General features: G+C 40.8%; 1 protein-coding gene across 18 annotated transcripts in view; it reads right to left on the bottom strand.

The window, feature by feature from the left end:
- ATP2B2 (ATPase plasma membrane Ca2+ transporting 2) overlaps nt 1-22,450 on the bottom strand; it is a 361,888-nt gene that overhangs the window by 91,600 nt on the left and 247,838 nt on the right. For all 18 annotated transcript variants that reach the window (XM_079967266.1, XM_079967269.1, XM_079967264.1 and 15 more), the window contains 2 exons: nt 7,282-7,479; nt 379-636 (listed from right to left, as the gene is read on the bottom strand). In XM_079967266.1, the coding sequence (XP_079823392.1) occupies nt 379-636; nt 7,282-7,479 (456 nt within the window). The remainder of the gene's footprint in view (nt 1-378; nt 637-7,281; nt 7,480-22,450) is intronic.

Genomic DNA, 22,450 nt, shown 5'->3' with positions numbered 1-22,450 from the left:
AGAGCACAAGGAGGGGAAGTGTTATTGTGCTTTCCATAGGTATCTGGTTCATCACTGTGAAGGCAGGTTGCTGGACGATAAGGGCTTTGGGTCTCAGAGCACGATCCACAGTCTCACTGCTCACTGGCTGCATGATGCAGCAGGAACACTGCTGCATCTGTAGACCTGCAATGGTGGAAGATAATGTTGGGAGGCAGTAGGAGGCCAGCAGAACTAGGAAGTGGGACACCTCTGTCCAATTCAACCCCTCTCAGCCTGGCACAAGGTTGGGGCTGATATGTACTGCCAGCTCCTTTGTTATTCAGCAAGTCATAAAGGAACACTGGGTACCAAGTCATATGTTTGCACATATCCAGTCACATATGCAAGGAAACTTACCATATTTTATCTGTGCAACGTCACCAACTACTATCTCTGCTACTGGGATTTGAATAACTTGTCCACCCCGGACCACAGTAAACTTCTGTTCTTGCTCAATACGACTTTGAAGCCCACGGAATTGCTTCTCTTTGCTCCAGTCATTAAAGGCAGTGACAAGTACCACACAAATAACAGAGAGCAGAATGGCAGCACCTTCGATCCAACCAGCTTCTGCCTCTCCTTCATCTTCCGCTCCTCCTGATGCAGTAGCACAGGCTTGAGAGACAAAACATAGCAAAAACAGGTCACTTCAAAAAAGAAAGAAAAGAAAAAGGAGGAGGAGGAGCAGCAGCAGCAAATGGTTTCTTAATTACATTTTTAAACAAATGTGATATATATATATATCACATTTAATCCATGTTTCTTTTGTAAGTTCTCACACAAAAAAAATCAGAACACACATATTGGTGAAATTAGTTTGTGTACTACTGCACAAGCAAAAGCCGTTCGCATACAATTGCATAAACAAATACATGGTATTTACTTATGGGAGATACTTATATAGTAGTCCACTTTTCAACTTGTTGCTTATTTTCTGCATTTTTTTTTTTTTTGCAAGAGGACACAATAGGTAAAACCAAAACCCAAGATAATTTCCCCCCAAACTTAAAAATAATTATTTTTCCTCAGATGAGAATGTTGATTTTGGCAATGAAAGTTTGCATTAAATAAGGACAAATAGCTTGTGAATCACACATATTTCATGTAGAACCTGAACCAATAGATCCAAATTATAAGAAAGGAGATTCAAACTAAACATTAAGAGACTTTCGGATAGTAAGAGCTGTTCGACACTGGAATGTACTACTTTGGATGGTGGTGAACTCTCCAACATACAACCCTCTCGTGACTGGACTGTGAGCTATGCAACTTGCAGTGAGGATATTGGTATTTCCTGTCAAAATTTAACTATGGAATTTGAATCCCTTACAGATGGTTTTAACTTAAAGGGTACATTCATAGGGTTATATATATAACTTCATGCAAGACATGGGTGTAGTGGAGCAGGAACGGGAGATTCTCAGGACTCTTTTTTCAGAGTAGGAATGGCAATGCCATCTGCTGTAGTGTCAAGATAACTGATCAACCTTCCTTGGTCTGGCAAATGAATAAAATTTAAAATTAACAGATTAGTACAGAAGATGTGAGAGAATGAGGATAATAATCAAGCAGTTCTTGGATGCCTCTTTCTTTTCCTGGAATTCCTGTTAAAGTTAGCAGTTTAAATAGTAACACACCTTTGCAATATTACTTTGTATTCTCAGTAAATGTTAAAAGCTGTGTTTCAGCTGATGAAGTTCTTTTGTGAAAACAATGTGTTTTACAACTTAAACTTATGCAATCAGAAATAAGCACCACTGAATTGCTGAATGGAGTTTACTCCTCCATGTAGGACTGAGGTCATGCCACATGCTTGATCCCAGGAATGTTTTGAACCTAGGCTTATACACCAACACCAACACCGCACCATACTTTGCCAGCTCATTGTTTGACTAGCAGCTGATCCTAATGAACTGGTTATCATACTATCCTGCCGCTCTTTGGAGGTGATGATAAACACTGTTGTCAGCATATATGTACTTTCCTTTGTGGCTTAGCTATGAGGGCTGTCATGATGAATTTGCATGATATTATCTGCAAGTGTTGCAACACTGATATTTTAGCAAATCCTAAATATGCTGCAAAGCAATGTTAGCATGAATGAATCAAATTGTTCAATGGTGAATATTATTCTATAATTTCAGGGGAGTTAAAGCAAGGATTAATTTCACATTGCATCTGTAAGAATTGCTTTCACGTTAGATTTCACGTTACAGGATCAGCTATGGCTATTCTACTGTGTATGTGTACAAACACACCTATTGAGAATTACTTGACTTTGCCTCGCAGCATGCAGAACAAAAGCACATTCCAAACTGATAATCTACTCCCAAAAGAGGATATTCAAATAAACTGGACAATTGCTTCAAAATGGGAAATCCTTTAAGAAAAGGAAGCTGATCTTACACTTCCCTTCACTGGCTTGGCTTTTAACCTGACCTGTGCTTACATGCCTAAGAATAACCGCTGGCAGAGCTGTTTCTCACACACACTTTACCACTTGGTGATGTATCAGGTATCATTGACAAAAGTGACAAAAGAAGTAAGTAGACCACTAGTGCCTGACAAACCTAAAAAGGAATGAAAAATCTTGCTGCGACAGAAAATCAGAAGGCAGGAAGTGTCACTATATCTATTATTCTATCTCAACAAAAGATTCCACAGCACATGTAGAATGCACAAGGAAGTCAAAGTGCACAGTACACCAACATGGTACAGCAACTGAACTTCAAACATGCTGAAGCGCAACCCAGTTTCTGCAGCTGCGGCTATGCCCCATCAGCAGCAACAGCATCAAAGGGAGTTACACAGAGAGTAGGAAGAGCAAATATGTGATCCCTTTTGCAAATGGGCTGCTTCAGCACAGGGACAGAACTGAATGAATATTCAAACTGCATCCACTCAGCCCTAATAAAAGCAAGGCCATTAAAATGATCGATTTTCAAAGTATCACACCTTGTGCATACAGCCTCCGCATAAAATCTCTTCTTACTGGACTCATTCTGTACCAGCAGTTACATCAAATATGCTCCGGATACACCAAGCTGGATGCTGTCCCCAATTGTGCAGTGACGTGTTAGATCCAAATTTCCTCATAAGCAGAGGACAGCATTGTCATTCGTTGCAGCACAGTTAGTCTTGCATTCAGGCTTCAGCAGGCAATTGCAGTCAGTAAGGAAGAGTCTTGCTGAGGTTGGTGCATAATGGGCCACAATTTCTATTTAATCTAGGGGCAGATCAACTCAAATTGGTAAGCTAATAGGGAGGGCAGGCTGTCCACTATCTGCACTTTTATCTGCTTTGCATGCCACAGTTGCCCTAGCAGCTTCCTGTTGATGGTGAAACCCTGTGCTGGGGGAGTACAGTTTGGCTGCAGCAGGTCTCATACCAGGCAGTTTGTGGGCCAGTTCTGCCCTTGTCCCCCTGTTTTCAGGTTCTTTTCTCACCTTGGGGAGGCTCGCTGTCTGTAAGCACAGTGTATTAATCCAGGTGCTATTCTATACCCACTTACCAGGAAGTGAGCCCCATTGAACTTGCAATCAGATCCATGGGGGAACTGACAAGGTGTTGATAAATTAAAATTTGGGATAGAATTAAAAGACTGAAACTTAGCCTTCCAAACCTAAGCCATTTCCCACTAACCGGCACTGTATTCCTGTGCAAAACACAAACAAAATGCTCTCTGGCAGGACTGCTGAATTGACTGAGTACATGCATGTTGTCCCTGGATGGGGATGGAATTGAACATTAATTGCTTTAAAATATTTTTAACTGCACTAAAACTTTTGACTGGGCAGGATTAATAAACTTTATTAATTTAGCACAAGTTTTTAACTGTTTCCTGATAAAATTTCCTGGGCTGTACCTGGATAGCACCACATATATCAGCAGGTTGTTGTGATTTCCCCAAACCTATATGAGCAGCAACAGTTACACATACATACAAACAAAGCAGAAAGTAATGAACTTTTCAATGAACACAGGTCAGTTTGGGAAGAAAGATGTCTAGATACATGCTCTTCCCTGGAGAGTAGCATGTGATGTGCTAGTCATTACCTCCACAATCCCTACAACATTAATAGTTCACTGAAAAGTGTTGCCTTAGGGGAAGGAGATGACAGCAAGGAAATGAAAGAACAATATAAATTCAGGGGTATATTTTAAAAATAGAAATTGAAACTTAATGGGCCACCTCCAGAGATAGTTGTGTACAACATTTTTTTCCACTTGAATAGTATCATCACTATAATGAAAAAAGTGGAGGAATATGGCACATAAGGATCCACCTTCCCCAAGGCACAGCATGATGGATGATCCTTACAGACAATGTGTGGTTCCAAAATAGATTGCACTGGTCAGGCTATGCACAATTTCATATTGCATAGTGCATCTGCTTTCCATCAATTGTACCTTCTTAGGAAACATCAGTTGCTGTAACTCTGCACAGAATGATCCAGTTCTGCCAACCCAAGCAGTACTTCTGCTCATACAATTCCATGCACAAGCAGCAGACCCCTGTGACAAGCCTGTACCATGCCCAGTAACGATTAAGTGTCAACTGCCAGCACAGGACACTAGCAGCAGGCTGGTCCCAACACTAGCGTGAATTGCACAATGTACCAGCACTCCAAATCTAGTTCCTGATCCTATGAATTGCTGCCTCAACACTATGACTCAAGGAATTGCATAGGATTGCATACAGAACAGGAAATTAAGCAATTGTTGGCATCTAATCTAGGGAAGATACTTAATGCACAGAAATGTGCGTGTGTGCATGTGGACAGCTTTCTGAGTTTGAATTCTGCATGCTAAAAAGTGCTCTGTGTGAGAGAGGGCGGAGGGGGGAGAAAGGAGAGAGAGAGAGAGAGAGGGAGGGAGGGAGGGGGAGGGAGAGAGAGGGAGAGGGAGAGCTCTACATATTACACTTGGAATGAATGCATGGTTCTTTTAACAGATGGCCAACATCATCAGCTTTAACTGGGCCAATCAGCTATTGCAGGCAGAAGTTATTCCAACCACTTTTATTACCATTTTATTTATTTTTTTACAGAGGATCATCCTGTAAATTCTCATCACTCTGACCATCTGTCCACTGGGATATCCCTATAGACCAAGATAATGGGCTGTCATAAACATATCTAGATGTGATCCACCATATGTATTGCTTGATTCCCTGTAAAAAGTAGATTCAAGAAAAGCAATGAAAACATTCCTAACGAGCAATGTATATGTACATGCTGTAACATAGTCTAAAGACGGACTTGCAATAGACTCTCTCTTTTGGTTTCTATACAAAACAGATATGCAAATGAGAAAGAGTAAGTTTTCTAAGGAGATTTATTGCCAACATAAACATTGCAAAGGAATAAAAGTGACAAAACTAAAGATGATCATCAATGCATCCTCATCTCAAGAACAGAAATAAAGTTGTTTTAAGACTGGGAAAGGGTAGATTTGAGATGTGTAAGGGAGGCATAGACAATGTACAGCTGGGGGGGTAGGAGTAAGAAAAATTTAATCACAACTAAAATATATTTGAAACACGGTTGAAACACATTGCAAAATATCCTGACTGTCTGCAAAACCTAAAAGGTTGAGATTAATTATTATTGGGATCAAAGTTGATTATCCCCTTGGAAGGAAAGGGGCTCGGTAAGAGATGGAAAAGAGACACTTGGTATGCCCACCCACATTTATTTGGCTTTAAAAGCCTGATCCTTAGCTTAAGTTACAGATAGGTAGCCGTGTTGGTCTGCCATAGTCAAAACAAAAAAAATTCCTTCCAGTAGCACCTTAAAGACCAACTAAGTTAGTTCTTGGTATGAGCTTTCGTGTGCATGCACACTTCTTCAGATACACACTGTGTATCTGAAGAAGTGTGCATGCACACGAAAGCTCATACGAAAGCTCATACCAAGAACTAACTTAGTTGGTCTTTAAGGTGCTACTGGAAGGAATTTTTTTTGTTTTGACCTTAGCTTAAGGTTAGTGATCACTTAGATTAATGATTAGATTAATAATAATAATAATAATAATAATAATAATAATAATAATAATATACCACCCTATATCCGGAGGCCTCGGGGCTGTTCACAGAATAAAATCTAAACGTGTATAATGAAGGCGCCAGGTGAACTTCCCTGGGGAGAGCATTTCACAGATGGAGAGCCACTGCAAAGAAGGCCCATTCTCGTGTTGCCACCCTCTAGACCTCTCGAGGAGGAGACACACAAAGGAGGGCCCCAGAAGATGATCTTAGGGTCCTGGTAGGTTCATATGGAAAGATGCGGTCTTTGAGGAATTGCAGGCCTGAGCCGTTTAAGGCTTTGAATTGGGCCCAGAAACTAATTGGTAGCCAGTGCAGTCGGACCAGGATCGGTGTAATATGCTCAAACTGTCTTGCTCTGGTGAATAACCTGGCCGATGAATTCTGCACTTGAAGTTTCCAAACCATCTTCAGAGGCAGCCCTACGTATAACACATTGCAGTAATCTAACCTTGAGGTTACCAGAGCATAGACAACAGTAGTTACGCTATCCCTGACCAGATAAGGGTGTAGCTGGGCCACCAACTGAAGCTGATGGCACTCTGGGCCACTGAGGCCACCTGAACCTCGAGCGACAGCAAAGGATCCAGGAGTACCCCCAAGCTACGAGCCTGCTCCTTCAAAAGAAGTGCAACCCAGGTGATCTCCCACCCATCCAGTCTAGGGAACCACCCACTAACAGTGCTTCAGTCTTATCTGGATTGAGTTTCAGTTTGTTGACTCATCTAGTCCATTACCAAGGCAAGACACTGGTCCAGCACATCTACTGCCTCACTTGCAGATGTAAATGAGGAATAGAGCTGAGTGTCATCAGCATACTGCTGACAGCGCACTCTGAACCTCCAGATATCGCCACCCAGCGGTTTCATGTAGATGTTAAATAACATAGGGGATAGGATGGAACCCCACTTTGAAGGTCCCATGGGGCTGAAAAGCATGATATGTGTAGTAATAATAATACTAAGGGATACCTCTCTGTAATGTTAGATCCATAACACATCTGGGGTGAGGTGACACACCACTGAACTTTACCACTGTTCCATGACATTGTCACATGACATTAGGATAGATGTTAAAAACTGAGAGAAAATTAAAGGACTGTACATACGCTAAAATAATTTTCTTCATATTAAATGTTTAGAGGAAATGAAATAAAATTGGCATAATCAAAAGCAGTTAACCCAAGTGAGTATTAGTAAAGAAAATAGTTTTACCTTCATTTTCTTCTCCAGGTGGATGGTAAAATGAGAGCCCAAGAGATATGATGGCTGCTATTTCCAAAATGATAAGAGTCACATCCTGTAATGCTTCCCAGACTAACTGTAAGAAAGTTTTTGGCTTCTTTGGAGGTATAAAGTTTTTCCCAAAAATTAGCTTTCTTTTATCTAAGTCAGCAGCAGTGCCAGGCAATCCTATAAATAAATGAAACAAAATGGGTTAAAAGTGACTGCCAAGTATGTCGACACACACATAAACTGCATTTTCAAAGTACAACTTCAGATTTTCATTACAGCATTTTTGGTTTATTAGACTTCTGCTTTTACTATTCTCTTTTGGCGAGATCAGATTCTGCTAATGTATTACAGAGAGTTCTATATATTTAGAGAATTGGTTTAGGAATACAATTCCTTAGCAACTTTTTATTACACTGAAACAGAAAATTAATTTACTAAAGGGAATTTACAGAGAAGGGTATCATTCATCTAGTGATCACACAGAATATTGGGAAGAACAGAAACAACAACAAAATAGATTAATTGAACAAATTAATGGCATGTAAATAATTCAAAAGTCCCTGTATAAGGCTCAATAGTAAAGAAGAGAAAGCCACAGAAAATAATATTGGATGAAATAACTAAACTCGAGCCACATCCAATGGTGGATTTGGGTAAGCAGAAAAAAACTTCTGCAAGGTGAGACACACATTTTTTTTACTACAGATAGGTAGCCGTGTTGGTCTGCCATAGTCAAAACAAAATAAAAAAATTCCTTCCAGTAGCACCTTAAAGATCAACTAAGTTAGTTCTTGGTATGAGCTTTCGTGTGCATGCACACTTCTTCAGATACACTGAAACAGAAGTCACCAGACCCTTCTAAATAGTGGGAAGGTGGGGAGGGGTATTACTCAGAAGGGTGGTGGGAATGGGTGATTGGCAGATAGCTGTGATGAGCCTGTTGACGACTCTTAACGACTGCAATAGGTCTTACAGGAAAAAGCAAGGGGTGAGAAGGTGAAAAATGGCTTTGTCATGTATAATGAGATAAGAATCCAATGTCTTTGTTAAGACCAGGTCTCTCCATGGTTTTAAGTTTGGTAATAAGTTGCAATTCAGCAGCTTCTCTTTCCAGTCTATTTCTGAAATTCCCAAAGGAATTTCAACAGGCTCATCACAGCTATCTGCCAATCACCCATTCCCACCACCCTTCTGAGTAATACCCCTCCCCACCTTCCCACTATTTAGAAGGGTCTGGTGACTTCTGTTTCAGTGTATCTGAAGAAGTGTGCATGCACACGAAAGCTCATACCTAGAACTAACTTAGTTGGTCTTTAAGGTGCTACTGGAAGGAATTTTTTTATTTTTTTTACTGACTCTCTATACCAATTGCTGCCCTCTATGCAATATCCTGTACTCAGGAACAGCTATTTGAGTAGCAGAGTAGAAATAAGGGATTGGCAAAAATTGTGTACCAAATCTTGTACAAGTGGAAATGTTTTTCACTAGTAATAGCCATCATCAGATACTAGCTCTTATTTTCTATTTAGCATTACACAACACTTTTTAAACCTGAAAAACTGTATGTACTCTCTAGTTTATCAATCCCCACATATTGCATATTTTAGATGTTATTATTCTTCCATTTACAGATAAGAAACTGATACATTTGCATCCAGTAAGATTCAGTTAATTCATGGCTTAATCTGAACTGGGAATCTGTCCCATAATTAACTATCTTCAGTTCCACTGGTCAGAACATCCTCAGGCTATGTGAAATGGTATGCTTACAATCTCATACAAAACTAACACTATGTGGCATGGGATACTGTGCAGAGCAGAGAAAACAAAAAAGGTAGAAATATGAAAGATTTGAGCAGCAATGGCTTCTTAGATGGGGAAGAGCATGTGGCAGGAAACAGGGAATAAGCTTGTATCTGGGAGGGATACATTTTAGCACCATTTTCTGTTTCTACCACTCTGTACAATACCAGTACTGTCGGAACATATAGTGGTACCTCGGGTTAAGAACTTAATTTGTTCTGGGAGTCTGTTCTTAACCTGAAACTGTTCTTAACCTGAAGCACCACTTTAGCTAATGGGGCCTCCTGCTGCCGCCACGGCCACACGATTTCTGTTCTCATCCTGAAGCAAAGTTCTTAACCCGAGGTACTATTTCTGGGTTAGTGGATTCTGTAACCTGAAGTGTCTGTAACCCGAGGTACCACTGTATGAGCTTGGAGTTTTATTTTCTTTTGTATATTTTTTTTTAATAAATGCATGTACCATACATATATTTACTCTATGTACCATTTACAACAACTTCAGAAATACATAGCATGTGCACACATACACACACAACACATTTCACCAGGCCTTTTTCTTTTTGTTTTTTGTTTACCTTCCGTATGCCCTACTCCCAGATTCCTTTGAAAATGAGGGAGAAAGAAAGCTGCCCCTTTTTTTTGCCTTTTAAAAGCTGTGTGTCTCTCCCTTAATCTTCTCTTATGCTTCTACCCACATACACCAGACAACCAATATTTCAATTTAAACAGCAATGGAGGGTGTGGGATAAAGGTAAGGTAAGGAGAGAGCTTTATCTTTAGGTTGCTCAACACACAAGGCAAGTGTGGAATCTATTCCAAGCACAAAAGAATGCAAGAGCCCTGCTGGATAAAACCAGTGGGCCCATGGATGGATGGATGGATAGATAGATAGATAGATAGATAGATAGATAGATAGATAGAGATAGATAGATAGATAGATAGATAGATAGATAGATAGATAGATAGATGATAGATAGATAGATGCTATGTATTTAGTACCATCTGCCAAATAAAAATATAGTTTTGTGTACATTATCAGATACTCTATGTAACACACAACAGTGTTTCTATTTTCAATTATATCTATTTTTAATCTTGTATCACTCATTTGCCAAATACTTTTAAAAGGGGGGTGGTTCTTTGTACAGTGTGATATACATGCGTGCAAGTATTTTATAAAGGCTTACTAGCATCAGCACAGTTTTATTTTGCAATCTGTTTTGAAATTATGTGGGAGGATGAAATATTATGATTACTTTGAATGATTTAAACTGTTCCCTGCAGTGCTGCATAGTGTACTAAATTCACTCATGTCTTTTATGCGTAAGCCAGGGGCTTCACTGGAGCAATACATTTCAGCATTGCTCTTATTTTTTCAGTCTCTCTCTCTCTGTCGCACAGAAGCAAAAGACATAATATAATTAATTATTCTGTCACTCCCTCCAGCTACTGAACAGTTTACTATACAGTGCATTTAAAAAGCCATCAGTTGAATAGTCCTTGATGCTGCATGGAAAACCTGGCATAAACAATTCCACAGCAACAGTTTGGGGTAACACAAACAGCACAATTTCATGAGATGCTAAAGTGTATACTTTAAGGAATTCTGAATTGGTCATTGACTCCTACCCCACCCAAATGGAAATACACTTACAAGACCAGCTGCTAGTAGATACAGCATGTTTAAAAAGCTGTTTAGGAAAATGCCTTCAAAATGATGTGCGTGGATTTCTTTTTCCGAAAGCATAACTGAGGGATTACTCTCTCTCTCTCTCTCTCTCTCTCTCTATATATATATATAAACATCTTGAACTATCAGTCTTACACTGAAGGCAATCCAACGCAAAGCACAATGATCTCACCGATCCTACAATGCTGATGTAGTGGCCAGAAGAATTCACAGATATTTAATGCAACAACTGAATTAAAAGCCTATTAAACTGATTGCTAGGCATTAAGGTGAAATACAATATAATGGCAAGGGAAGTGGGTGGCGCAGTGGTATAAACCACTGAGCCTAGGGCTTACCGATCAGAAGGTCGGCGGTTTGAATGCCCACGACGGGGTGAGCTCCCGTTGCTCAGTCCCAGCTCCTGCCAACCTAGCAGTTCGACAGCACATCAAAGTGCAAGTAGATAAATAGGTACCGCTCCAGGGGGAAGGTAAATGGCATCTCTGTGCGCTGCTCTGGTTTGCCAGAAGCAGCTTAGTCATGCTGGCCACATAACCTGGAAGCTTTCTGAGGACAAACAGCGGCTCCCTCGGCCTATAGAGAGAGATGAGCGCTGCAACCCCAGAGTTGTCCGCAACTGGACCTAATGGTCAGGGGTCCCTTTACCTTTACCTTTATAATATAATGGCAGGGGAAAGATGATGAAATCATGGTGGGATCTGAAGTGTTGCTTCATGTCGGGGGTGAGCAACATTTCTTCAAAGGGCTTCATTCCTCAGAGTAATCTATTGGGAGCTATTTGCCAACAGCAAGTGGAGCCAAAGTCAGCAGTGGGCAAGACCACAATCAAAATGTATGGGGTCAACATTTTCCCTCCTCTCCTGTCATCCTTTCTCTGCTTGTGTCTTTCTCTTTCTGTCACCTCCTTATCTGCACCCCTCTCTTTCTTTCTTTCTTTCTTTCTTTCTTTCTTTCTTTCTTTCCCTCCCTACTTGGGCTTGCCCAGTGGACTGTCAGGACAGGAACACATCTCTCTTGCTAGACATCAGAAGTAAACATCCCAGGGGTGGTCTGACCTAGGAAGAATAGAGTGGAACTACTACTTTCCTCAGTTGGGACACTATATTTCCATTGAAGCAGCATAGTGTTTGTTGCTGCTGCATCACACTGTGGACTCATATTAAGCTGGTGGTCTACTAAGACCTCTAGATCCTTGTCGTGTGTACAACTGGCATTTGTGCAGCTGGTTCCTCCTGCCTAAGTGTATAACCTTGCATTTGTCCCTAGTGTAATTCATTTTGTTAGTATGGGCCCAGTTCTCCAATCGGTTAAGGTAATCTTGAATCCTGATTCTGTCTTCTGCAGCATTGGCTAGTTTGCTGCAAATTTGATGAGCAAACCCCCCACCCCCAAAAACACCTTCATCTATGTCACTTATAAAGACGTTGAACAACAACAGGCCCTGGACAGAATCCTATGGCAACCCACTTGTAACTTGAATCCACTTGGTTTACACAAGAAAGGAGATTCTGGCTAAACATCCGGAAGAACTTTCTGACAGTAAGATCTGTTTGACAGTGGAACGAACAATCTCCCTTGGAGGTTTTTAAGAAGAGGTTGGATGGTCATCTGACATGTACGCCTCAGTTTAGATTCCTTGCATTGCAGGGGACTAGATGACCCTTGGGATCCCTCTCAATACTACAATTCTAGGTATGTGCATTAGGGGTATGAAGCAACCACAATATTTTCCTTGTTTCTGTCTGTAGGATTTGGAATCCCCCCACCCCACCCCCCACCCCACCCCTCCACATTACAGTGTTGCCTGCATGTATTGGCCAGTATCTCTTTTTCGTTTCTTTGTCAAATTCAATTTTTTTGCCATATTCTTTTTCTCTCCTCCCCTTTTCTCATACGCCACCCTTACTTTAGTATTGTCTGCTTTTAATAAGAAAAAACTAAAACACACTGAACACACACACACCCCAATTAAATATGTAGCTGCAATGCAGCATTCTGTGTCTAGTGCTGCTTCTGAGCTGAAGGATACAGCAACAGAGCCTCTTAACCTGAACTGCCATTATTCGTTTACAGCCTCAGTGTCACTGAAGGATAAACATTTTTTAAAATTAATGCAGCCCTCTATTCTTAATTCTGCTTCATCTACAAAGAGAAAACCAACATCTGAATAATAATTCTTTCAGGAACCTTTACTGAATATTATGGATATGCCCTTGTTCCAGAGCTGGTGAATGAAGTCCCCCTGTCCACAAGACCTTCCTAGCAATTCCAACAGAAGATGGAAATCCATTATGTGCTCTGCTTTGCATATTCATATCTTCTCCAGACTGAATAGGGCAGCAATGTACACACAATAAATTTTTGTTCACCTTTGAGCCACACCGGTTTCTGGTAGTTCTTGGTATTTAATTGAACTCAATGAAGCGTGTGTGTGTGTGTGTGTGTGTGTGTAACCAACTGCAAGAGTGCCTACATAATCGCTACTATTAATAAACTTACAGCATCTTCAAATTTTAATTAAATCTCACCTCACATTTGGTGTGCTTTGCTTCAGTAGGCAAGTCAAAGCAGCTCTGAAACTGGAAACAGGATCTTCCCACACAAGTGTACCCAGGTGTTTAAATGTATGTGTCTACAATCACGTACGATAGTGACACATATAGTATGTTAGCGTTACCATATTTTGAAGAGCAAAAATAAAAAAGAGGGCAGATTTGCCAGGACTCATTTGTAGGTGGGCCGGGGGGGAGGGGGGAGGAAGGAGGAAGATAAAATAGTAGTAATACTGTGGGTGCAGTAAAAGATAAAGTGTGTGTGGGAATATTTAAAAATGGAAATAAAACATGGAAATGAAAGTAAAAAATAAAAATAAAAGGGGCCCCCTGATATACAGGAAGAAGGGGATTCCCCGCTCCCAAGAGAAAAGGAAGAAAAGGGGGGAGGCGATGAGTAAAAATGCAAAAACAAACCGAAAAAGGAGGGGGAAGGTTTTTTAAGTTTAATTTAATTTATTAAAATAAGGATAAGGATGGTTATAGCCACATCCGGAGGTCGGAGGCATTCCTGAGGGCTAGGGGAGCATCCTAAACGGAAGCCCTCATTGTCTCAGGCTTAGCTTCCCCTGCCATTTTCAGTCTCTTTTGCACTTGCCCACCAATAAATAATAATAATAATAGGGACAAATCCAAGCAACCCAAGGCAAAACAAATTACACATCAATACGACTGCAGTGGGGCGTCCAATCCACAGCAACAGGCTCCTGGGGCTTAGCTGCCTGGGGATCAATGAAGCAGCTGCGGTTCTGATGGAAGCAGCACCAGGAGCTGCCACACTCCTTCTCCTGTGCCTTGTGGGTTTTGGCTCACAGCCACAGCTTTCTGGTGGCGGGTTTGCTCTCTCCGGTGGCACAACCGCTGCTTCCCCCACCTGCCTTCACAGACTGCCGTGGGGGCCATGGGAGGGGGGCTTGGAACTTGCTGGGGACTCGTGCCTCACTGCCCCACGAAGGAGTGTCCTAGGGCTGCAGCCAAGGCCCTAAAATTAGGATTAACCACACCTGGTTGTTTGCACAGGAAATGAGGAAAACCAAAACTGCCAGGGTCTCACCTTGGCCTGCCACCAGCCAGGGCTTCCCCACACACCCAAGCCCCACTAGAGCATGCCAGGTCCTGGTCGAGAAAGCCCTTTCCCCGCGCTGCTCCTGCTCCTTCATGCCCTGGTGCCAGCCATGCTTCTCCAGCTGCTCGCCCTGCTCAACCTGAGCCAGGCACCACGGATGGGAGGTGCCCCAATGGCTTGGGGAGTCTTAGCGGCATGCAGAGGGAGCAGCCTCTCGAATGAGGTGCCTCGGGTGTGGACCCAGAGAGTCCAGAGGTAGACCCGTGGTGCCAGTAGAAGGTGCTGGGCAAAGGCCCCAGTGGCGGAAGAGTGGCAGGGATGCAGGGTAGGTGCCCGGAGCAGGGCTTTCAATGTGTGCCATGGAGCTGCAAAGTGCCCCACTTGCCCAGGCATGCCCAGTGACCAACGTGCTTCTCAATGGCAGTGTCCTCCTGGAGTGGGGCTGGCCTCCTCTGCTGGCTGAAGAAAACGAGGGCCACAAGGCTCCTGTTTCCACTGCTGAGGTTGGCCTGCTACTGAACAAAAAAACCTGGACATTTTGCCAAGTTTTAAAAAATCCCCCTGGACCCAGATTTTACCCCCCCCCCCAAAAAAAGAGGACATGTCTGGGAAAATCTGGACATATGGCAACCCTATTGTATGTGTTCACCATTGCCATATTTGGACCTTTGGTATTTCGTGTGGAATGCAGCATAGTGCTGGTTGTCCCCTCACTGGAAGCAATTTTGTTTCCCGATGGAACAATCTCCCCCTACGCTGGTTTCTGCTAGTGGAACAGGTTAGTTGAATCCAGCACTAATTCTATATCGATATAACCAGATATACCTTTCAATAACAACTGTTCTTTTGGTGACACGCAAAAACTATAAAATCAGTTTAAAACCACAAGATCCACATAAGTATATCTATATATCAGCACTGCCACTAAATCATTTTAAATCAGAGAAGATGTCTTAAAATCAAGACAATCAGCAATTACAGTAACACAAGCCAAACAAGTTCCACAACAGCATTAAAAGATAGCATAATACTAGAGAGATTAGAGTCCAAAGGCCTGCAAAAATCAGGTTGGGTTTTTTTGTTGCCGAAAAGACATTAAAGTGTGCACAGGATGAACCCCTCCAAGGAGAGGAATCTATCAAAAGGGGCCAGTGCTGAGAAGGCTATTTCTCTGTTAGGGTGTTTAGAGAAGGGCCTCCATTGATCACCCAAGTATACTGGGTAGATAGGGTAGCAGAAAAAAGCAAAGAAAATAAAATTGGTGAAATGTGGCAGAAACAAAGCTACTTATTTTGAAGTGGGTGAAAAGCTGAGAAATCATCAATTCAAAAAAGCCCAAGTCCATGTAGGAAGGATGTAGGATGCTGCAGCCTGAAGCCATGAAAGCTTTAGAAGTCAGAACAAGCACTTTGAATTGGTCCAGAAATTTATTGGGATTCAGTGGAGATGAATTATTATTATTATCTTTATTTCAATTTATATGCCATCCTTTTTGAAAAGATTTCAGGGTGGTGTACAACATTAGAAACACATTACAAAACATCAATGATTAAAACATAACAACTGTTTAATGCAATGCTGCTGCAGTTACACTAGTGCAAGGCCATTTTTGTATCGTATCAGAAAGGATGCTTGTGTCTCAACTGAAAAGGATGAACAACCCCAACTTGCCAACGTGAATCTCTAGGGGAAGCACAACCTCCTCAAGAACCACTCCAATTGAATTTCTACTTTTTATTAACAGTATTCATTTTAATATGTAGAGATCTGGTCCAGAGATTCTGAGAGTAGATTTCCACCCATGGAATCTTTCTCACACACATAAGGAGGGAAAGATGATTTCTCACTTCTGCCAATTTCCCCTCCCCACTGTAGTCCTCCAGAAATCTGCTCTGAAACAGTATATAGAAGGATGCAAGGGGGAAAGAAATTGGTGAAAGTAATATTTTCCTTTTCCTTTCTGTAGCTTCTGTTGGATCCCCTGACTCAGTTTCAGACCCAGCATATCCCTTCTGCAAATGGAAGGATGTCCCCTCCGTTCATGGAAGGTCTACTCTGAATCCAACCCAAAATACTCAGCCTGCAGCTTCCTGTATATTATAAAAAAACATTTGGGGACAATTTCACAGCAGGCAGCTTTAAAAGCAAAACAGAGAAAGCTAATTTCAAAGAGCTGTATCAATCTATCTTTTGCTTTTGAAACTCCTTAATGCTGAAACTGAATAGTTTTTAAATGGTCCAGGAGCTTCCTGGGGTCTTAAATTTATCAGGCACCTTCTCATGCCCTTGGTTTGTCCTTGAAAAGACTCTTTACAACCATGAGTCTCCGTTTTCCAGCATTCATATGGCTCTCAGTCAACTAAGCAGAACAACACAGAATTAATCATACAGGGAAGTCTCTGCATAAACAACTTGGATGAAAATATGGAGGGGATGCTCATCAAATTTGCAGATGACACCAAACTGGGAGGGATAGCCAATATCAGAGAAGACAGAATCAGAGTTCAAGATGACCTTAACAGATTGGAGAACTGGGCCAAAACTACATAACAAAATTAATTTCAATAGGGACAAATGTAAAGTTCTTTTTTTTTTTTTAAAAAAAAAAGCTTTTTATTAGTTTTCTTACATTTTACAAATAGTTCCATTTCTTACTAACAAATTACAGGCACACACACACAAAATTTAAAAATAGGAAAATAATAATGTAATAAAATAATAATATAATAAAATAATAAAAAAGGAAGAACATACATATGTCCATAAATCCATAAGTTCTTAAAAGAAAATGTAAAGTTCTCCACTTAGGCAGAGGTAAAGAGATAAAGGTAAAGGGACCCCTGACCATTACGTCCAGTTGAGGACGACTCTGGGGTTGCAGCGCTCATCTCACTTTATTGGCTGAGGGAGCCGGTGTACAGCTTCCGGGTCATGTGGCCAGGATGACTAAGCCGCTTCTGGTGAACCAGAGCAGCACACGGAAACACTGTTTACCTTCCTGCCAGAGCGTACCTATTTATCTACTTGCACTTTGACATGCTTTCGAACTGCTAGATTGGCAGGAGCAGGGGCTGAGCAACGGGAGCTCACCCCATCGCACGGATTCGAACCACCAAGCTTCTGATCTGCAAGCCCTAGGCTCTGTGGTTTAACCCAGCTGCATAAACAGGGGTACCTGGTTTGCCAGTATTTATTGAAGTACCAACAACAGAATTTAACTGTTCCTTTTCAAAAACTGCTCCCATGGAAGCAAAAGTCATTCCTCTTACTATCAACAGCTTCATATGCGTAAGCAGTTGTAATTTCATCCATCCAAAGGAAACCATAGAAGAAGTTACATGCTAATAATGCAAAGATATATCTGTGACTATTTGTGGAGTCAAGGATAGTGTTAATTTCCACTCTGAGGGAAATTTCAGACATGCATTTAAAAAACCCAACCATCTACCTTGGCAGCCAGGGTCAAGCTGACCTGTACCACAGTCCAACACTGAGTAACATGCTCTTTCCAAAGGCATTATTTAGTATCCATCACCTTTTATGGGTATTGCTCACTTGAATAATTTCTGGGCATGTCATAGGACTAAAAAATCATATTGCCTTTCAGTGGTTCATAAAATTACAAGGGCCAGCTATAATTATAGCATGTGGGTTTTTGGTTTTAGGAAAACAGGCTCTAAGAAATTACAGGCAGAACGTTGTAGGTTTTCCAACCAAATGGAAATGGACAAATTGAAAAAGAGACGTTCAGAGCTCCAAAATTTGCAGAGATAAGGAGCACTGCAAAAGGCTTTCTGGTCAAAAGCAATTTTTAAAAGTAACCAGAGCTGCACTCTGGTTCAGATCTGTTAAGCAAGGGTCACAGTAGTCATATTGCCCACCTATTAGTGGAGTTTAATAGCTTTCTCTGCTCTGTAGATATTGTGGAAGTGCTTCTAGTGTCAACAACTTTTGGATTTGAGAAACATTAAGGTCTCAGTTACTCTTTTTAAAAACAACAGCAGCAATACAAAAACAACAGCAAGCACTTCTTGCATATACTTCTTCCTAACACAAGATTTCAACGGATTGTGAAAGAGCATATTAAGCATAAATAAAAATACAAATGCACATAATGATGTGCTCATGTGCATAACATATTCTCAAAATTATTGTGTGCATTATTTCAATGGCCTAGATGGGAGGAAACATGACAGGATAGAAAGCTGCAGCAAAGGTAAATTGTGCATGGGTAGCAATCTTTAAAAAGTCTAAACTGTGTACAAACCACACATTTAAAGCTTATTACTTCCCCCAAAGAATTTTAGTAAATGTTGTTTATCCTCCACAGAGCTACAAATCCCAGCACACTTAACAACCTACAGATCTCAAGATTCTTTGGGGGAAAGCAATGTGCTTTAAATGCATTGCGTGCATGCAACCAAATAAATAAATAAATATGCAATGGTGAAATAATTTGCATTAGGTAAAACAGAAAGGAGAATTCCCTGGATGTCTAGATCCAGGTTTGGGACAAGTACTCTTAGGTGAGAAAACCACAGCAGAGATTTAAAATCACAAAATATGCAGCAAAGCAAAGCATGGAAATATAGGCTGTTAGACCTACAATATATCCCCTTCTAAGTTGCTTCCAAAATTACCCACTTCCCTTAGCATAGAAAGAGACCACACATTTGGTAAGTTAATTTTTTTTGTTTACTTAAAGCTCTTCAAACGTCAGATTCACATGCTTTTCCATACAACAACAAGAAAAGACAGGCAGCATAACTAAGTTTCAGAATGGTGAGAGTTTCACATTACTTGTATAGAAACGCCAAGATGGCTTGCTTAAGCCACACAGTCTAAGCTTGAATCAGCTTAGACATCCTGCGCACTGTCATGCCAGAGGAGTACATACTCTGGTTATCTCCCACTTGGACTACTGCAATGTTTTACAAGTGGGGCTGTCTTTGAAGGTAACTTGGAAACTACAACTAATCCAGAATGTGGCTGCCAGACTGGTGACTGGGAGCGGCCACTGGGACAGATCTACTTTGGCTCTCGGTACATTTCCAAACACCTCAAAGTGTTGGTGTTGACCTTTAAAGCCCTAAATGGATTTGGTCCTGTATACCTGAAGTAGGGTTGCCATATTTCAAAAAAAGCTATTTTTAATGAAATTCGCCAAAAGATAATCAACACTTATGACTTGGGTTGCCATATCTTCAGGTTTTCCTGGACATTTTCATGATTTTTGGAAATTCTGCCCAGATGCTATTTTCAATGGACAAATCCCAGATGTGTCCAGGAAAACCCAGACGTATGGCAGCCCTACCTGAAGGAGTGTCTCCACCCCCATCATTCAGCCCGTACACTGAGGTCTAGAACCGAGGACCTTCTGGTGGTTCCCTCACTGCGAGATGCGAAGTTACAGGGAACCAAGTAGAGGGCCTTCTCGGTAGTGGTGTCTGCCCTGTGGAATGCCCTCCCATCAGATGTCAAGGAAATAAACAACTATCTGACTTTTAGAAGACATCTGAAGGCAGTCCTGTTTAGGGAAATTTTTAATGTTTGATGTTTTATCACGTTTTTAATATTCTATTGGGAGCAACCCAGAGTGTATGTATGTATAAATAATTGAATATAATGCATACTGGTTGGGTTCACATGGTGGAAAGAGAGAGAACAAAGAGTTTGGTAACATTTCCACCCAGTGTGAGGGTGTGTGATCTAGCTAAGCCTGGCAGGTCAGCTTACTCTATGCTTTTAACCTCTTCATGCATTCATTAGAGTTAAGCATGTTGGTTATATGAGGCTGGATTTATCCCACAGTTCTCTGAGCAGAAACATGTAGTTCATAACAATCCAGAGAAATTTCAAAGAAAAATAATTTCCCTTTGGTGGTCACCACTAAATAAATAAATAAATAAAATATTTTTTATTTATACCCCGCCCTGATTCGCAAGGTGGTTAGATTGGTCTCAACTAGGGCCAGGGCCTTTTCAGTACTTGCCCCGACTTGGTGGAATGCTCTGTCAGAAGAGACTAGGGTCCAGCGGGACTTGACATCTTTCCGCAGGGCCCGCAAGACAGAGCTGTTCCACCTGGCCTTTGGTTTGGATTCAGTCTGACCCTTATGTTTTCCCTCCCTTTATGGTTTTGATCCATGGGCTACTTTTAAAATGAGGCTGCATTTTAAATTGCATTTTAACCTGTATTTTAAATTGCCTCCCTCTTCTTTCCTCTATTATGGTTTTACTGTAATTTTACTGGTGTTAGCCGCCCTGAGCCCGGCTCAGGGCAGGGTATTTATTTATTTATTTATTTATTTATTTATTTATTTATTTATTGGTGACCACCAGAGGGAAAGGGTGTCTTGAAATGCACCTTATAAAATCTACTTGAATAGCATATACATGACAGATGATGCTTCCATTTTTAAACTTTTATCTGATAATAAAAATATTATAAACTATCTTGACAGAAGGCACTGGCACTAATTGAGCCCCCACAAGAGATGGGAGTTGCTCCCCCCCTACCCCATGTCATCCCAACCCAGCCAGAGGACCTCTGTCTTTGAAGGATTTAACTTCATCCGGCTCCCACGCAGCCATCCAGTCACAGCTTCCAAGACATAGAACCTCTTGCCTGGTTGCAAATTAAGGGCAGCGGCTGCTATTACTGTACACACCAACTTGTCAGCTATTGCTACCTCACAGCCACCCAAGAAAGCAAACTTCGGTTGTTCCCATTTACAGAAGACACATTGGGTGACAACCAGCATCTTGTTCAAGTTTACAAAATGGCTAAGTGGAATATGAACTCAGTACTTCTAGTTTCCATTACAAATCTCTATCCTATCCGCTATACTTAGTGGGTTCCAGACCAGATGTATAATATTAACTCATGAATTTTCTGGATGAATCCAGTCTCACTGTAAATGTTTGACTTATTTTTGGAAAAATACCTTATACAATATTTAATATTTTAAATAAAATGCTGAAGTGGCATTGAGCTTAATTATTTAACTTCTGACACATACCCTGCTTTAAAAATTCAGTATCTTACTGCAGATCTAAAAGACTTCTCTATAAATAAATCATTATCTTTGAAGTAATAACAAATTTTTCAAAAAATACTCCCAAATGTTTTAAGCAGAGCACAGGATGTTCTGTTCTTCCTCAAAAAGTATGTGACTAAACAATAATTGTTATGGGATGCATATAATTTTACATAATTTGGGGCATATTAAAATTGGTACCTAATACAAAAATAGAAATATTTAGGATGATTTCATGGCATTTTTCTGCAATAAATGGAAAACTAATAATTTGATGGCAATTACATGAACACTAGGACAATTTGCTTTATCTACCACATACCTGTCACATAACTTGTATAAATCAGAGTGCATTATAATTTAATAAAATGCAGGAGAATTCATATTAATTATGAAGAGTATATAATAGGATGTTGCTAGGTTAATCTTCATAATTACAAATGCCAGCTTATTAAACTAAATGTATGGATTCAACAACCCTGATTTAAGTGGATTTGTTTTATTATACGCAGATATTTTGGCTGAACTTTTTGCTCTTCTTTCATTTTGAGTCTTGGATACACATTTAAGCCTATTGCTCCCTGGATTATTTTTCTTTCTAAAATCACATTAGCTTAGTGGGCCTTCTTTGTTCGCACCTGTTGATAAATCATGGCTCCTGGTTGAATGAAAGGATGCTGATTCACACCCAGACTTCTGTATATGCAGCGATACCTGTATTGTCTATATTGGGGAATCAGTGATTATAATGGAGACCTGTGCAGAGAGTTACCTAATATTTAAAAGAACAGGAAAGCAAGCACAGGTGCAGAAATGAATGTGCCTAACAGGGAACCAACCAACGAAGCTTGGGATGGGGAACTTGTGGCATTCCAAGGACTTAGCTATACATCTGCAAATAAAACGATTTGAATGTGTTGTAAAGTGCAATATACAATTCTGACAATAGATGGCAACTGTGAGCTATAGCAAATTCAATGCATTTTTCAAAAT

This window comes from Podarcis cretensis, assembly GCF_951804945.1.
Source record: "Podarcis cretensis genome assembly, chromosome: 2".
Taxonomy (NCBI): domain Eukaryota; kingdom Metazoa; phylum Chordata; class Lepidosauria; order Squamata; family Lacertidae; genus Podarcis; species Podarcis cretensis.
Note: the sequence above shows the minus strand (reverse complement) of the source record. Positions and strands in the feature narration are given on the sequence as shown.